At 45.3% G+C, this 2,703-nt stretch overlaps 1 protein-coding gene across 1 annotated transcript; it reads left to right on the top strand.

The window, feature by feature from the left end:
* Positions 1-213: 213 nt before the first annotated feature.
* Positions 214-965, top strand: LACBIDRAFT_325092 (uncharacterized protein; the record flags this gene model as incomplete). Its single annotated transcript, XM_001878629.1, has 2 exons — positions 214-554; positions 581-965. 2 exons carry the CDS (start codon positions 214-216, stop codon positions 963-965), a joined length of 726 nt encoding a protein of 241 aa, XP_001878664.1.
* Positions 966-2,703: the final 1,738 nt, after the last annotated feature.

Here is a 2,703-nt window from a genome sequence, read left to right as displayed (position 1 = left end):
CGACGACGACATGATCGTCGTCGTCGTCGCCAGTATGTAATGGATACGGTAAGCCCCTCCACCTCTATGTCAACCCACGTAACTGACACATCACAAACCCCCCACATCACCATGCCACTCCTTCCGAAAGGAAGGGGCATGCCGCTGATGGCCACGTCATGACGCGAAACGTCCCCAGTGACGAGGACACCAGAGGGCGAAAGACAGACGACGATGACGACGACGACGACGATGGCATACAGACAACGGACAACGGACAACGGACAACAACGACCACGGCGTACGGACGACAATGACAATGACAACGTACAGACGACAATGACAACGTACGGACGACAACAACGAAGACGACGTACAGACGACAATGACGAAGACAACGTACGGACGACAACAAAGAAGACGATGATGAAGACGACAGACAGACGACAACGAAGACGACATACGGACGACGACGAAGATGACGCATGGACGACGACGGCGACGGCGAGCGTACAGACGAGGAGGAGGAGGAGGAGGAGGGCCTACAAGCGACAGACGACGACGACGAAGACGCGGTGAGCACCACCACCACCACCCACAGCGACGAGGGCTCGATACCCCTCCTTAACTGCCCACTACTCCCTCACTGCCCACCACTCCCTCCCCCTCTCCTTTATCCCACCACTCCCTCCCCCTCTCCTTTACTGCCCACCACTGCCTCCCCCTCTCCTTTACTGCCCACCGCTCCCTCCCCCTCTCCCTCATTGCCCACCTCCCCCTCCCCCTCTATCCACCTCACTGCCGACCACCCTTCTCCTTCAGTGCCTACCACCCTCCCCCCTCTATCATTGCCTACCACTCCCTTCCCCTCATTCATCCTTTCCCCTCCCCCTCATTCATCCCTTCCCCTCCCCCTCATTGCCTACCACCCCCTTTCTGATTGCTTACCATCCCTTTTCCTTCATTGCCCACCACTTCCTCACTGACCACCACCCCCTCACTCCCTCCCCCTTCCTTCCCTTTACTTACTCTCTAAAGTAGTAATGTAAATCTATGTAATTAAGTTGAATGAACTGCAGCTTTCTCTTCTGAATTCTAGAGATAAATCTACTAAGTATGTTTGTACTGTCACTTGGATGTATGTATGACTTCAGATATATCTACCAAGAATATATGTGGGTATATATCCTGCTATATGGATATATTTTTGCAGATATATGGATTAAGAAGATGTGTAAAGTGTATATGTACTGTCACTTGAATATATAACTTCAGAAATATCTTTCAAGTATATATATCCTGTCATTTAGATATATTTTGTGATTATATGCAAGGATGATAGTCACATACAGTTCATGGGAAGTGGAAATTTACTGTGGATATATTTTTGCAAATATGTATATCAAGTCACCATATGTTGACAACAATTTTATACAGTACCCATGATGCCTGTGTGGGCTTGTGGACAGAGGCAATTTCAGTGCATTTGTGAATTGGAAGTTCCAGGGTGATTCCGGTGGCAACTATGGTGGTGACATTGGTCTGCCACACAACCTGCTTCATCACTGTAACTCTTCAAATTTGCTCTCTTCCTTCAACACAATACCACTATACCTTTTGTTATTTCATTATAGTCATTAGAATCTACCTCTATGTAATAATTACTGCATCCACCTCTGAGAAGGAATAGAGAGAAAGTAGCAAAAAATCAAAATCAAAAATCAGGTGTCATGTGCACCTGATTCCAACTGTTTCCATAAGAGGTATGGCAATATATGAGTGCTACATAGTATATAATATAAGGAAGTGGGTGGGTGTGTGATGAAACAGATGACAGTAATACTATGTAGATAGCATGAGTTGTTACTGCAAGAGCCCTTCTCATGCTTAGTAAAGACTTCCCTGGCAGAGAGAGTGAGCTGTTGAGACAAGAGCCTTATAGAGACAAGAGCTTTATAGAAAGGAGAACTCTCATCTCACTTTTCAGCCAGAAGGGAATCTAAAAACAGATGCATGAGTGATCAAAGTCAAGCCAAATCAAATGATGTAGTGTTTTTGCAAGCTTTACAGTGTGACCGTAAAACTTGCATCCCAGTGTGGATCACATGGGTTGAGCAGCAGCTTGTATCACATGTCAGTGGACACAGTGACTGTGGTTGCATGTGTGCAACAACAAGCCCTGGATGGCTCTTATTGAACTTGAGTAAACTCAGTTTAAACTCAATATTCAAGATAGAGGAAACATCTCTTGATATATTGTCATGTTAACCAATATGTGATAGTCCTCCAACTTATATGGTTTAGATCTATAATGTTCATTGCCCAAGTCATAGTCCTCCCATTGAAAGGTTGATCTTGTTCATTGCCCAAGACATAGTCATGGAGCTATGATGTTCATTGACCAAGTCAAAGCCCTCCAACTTGAAGACTTCTGATCTGGAATGTTCATTGCTCAAGTTGTAGTCCTCCCACTTGGACTGTTTTGATCTATGATGGACAGTCAGACTGTTGTAGCCTTCATGTAGGCCATTATAGTGGTCTATATCGTCCAAATAGTCAAGGAAACACAGTTCCAGATGGTGGCTAAGACTCTAAAATTAATAGGAAAATTACCTAGAATATATGTCTCACATGGCAGAAAAATCACAAGTTTTTTTTTAGGGACTGGGACCCCAAACACCCCTAGTGGCTGAAGAAATATATCCTTGGTCAACCCCAGCAGCT

The sequence above is a fragment of the Laccaria bicolor genome, genomic scaffold (genome assembly GCF_000143565.1).
Source record: "Laccaria bicolor S238N-H82 LACBIscaffold_6 genomic scaffold, whole genome shotgun sequence".
Taxonomy (NCBI): domain Eukaryota; kingdom Fungi; phylum Basidiomycota; class Agaricomycetes; order Agaricales; family Hydnangiaceae; genus Laccaria; species Laccaria bicolor.
Note: the sequence above shows the minus strand (reverse complement) of the source record. Positions and strands in the feature narration are given on the sequence as shown.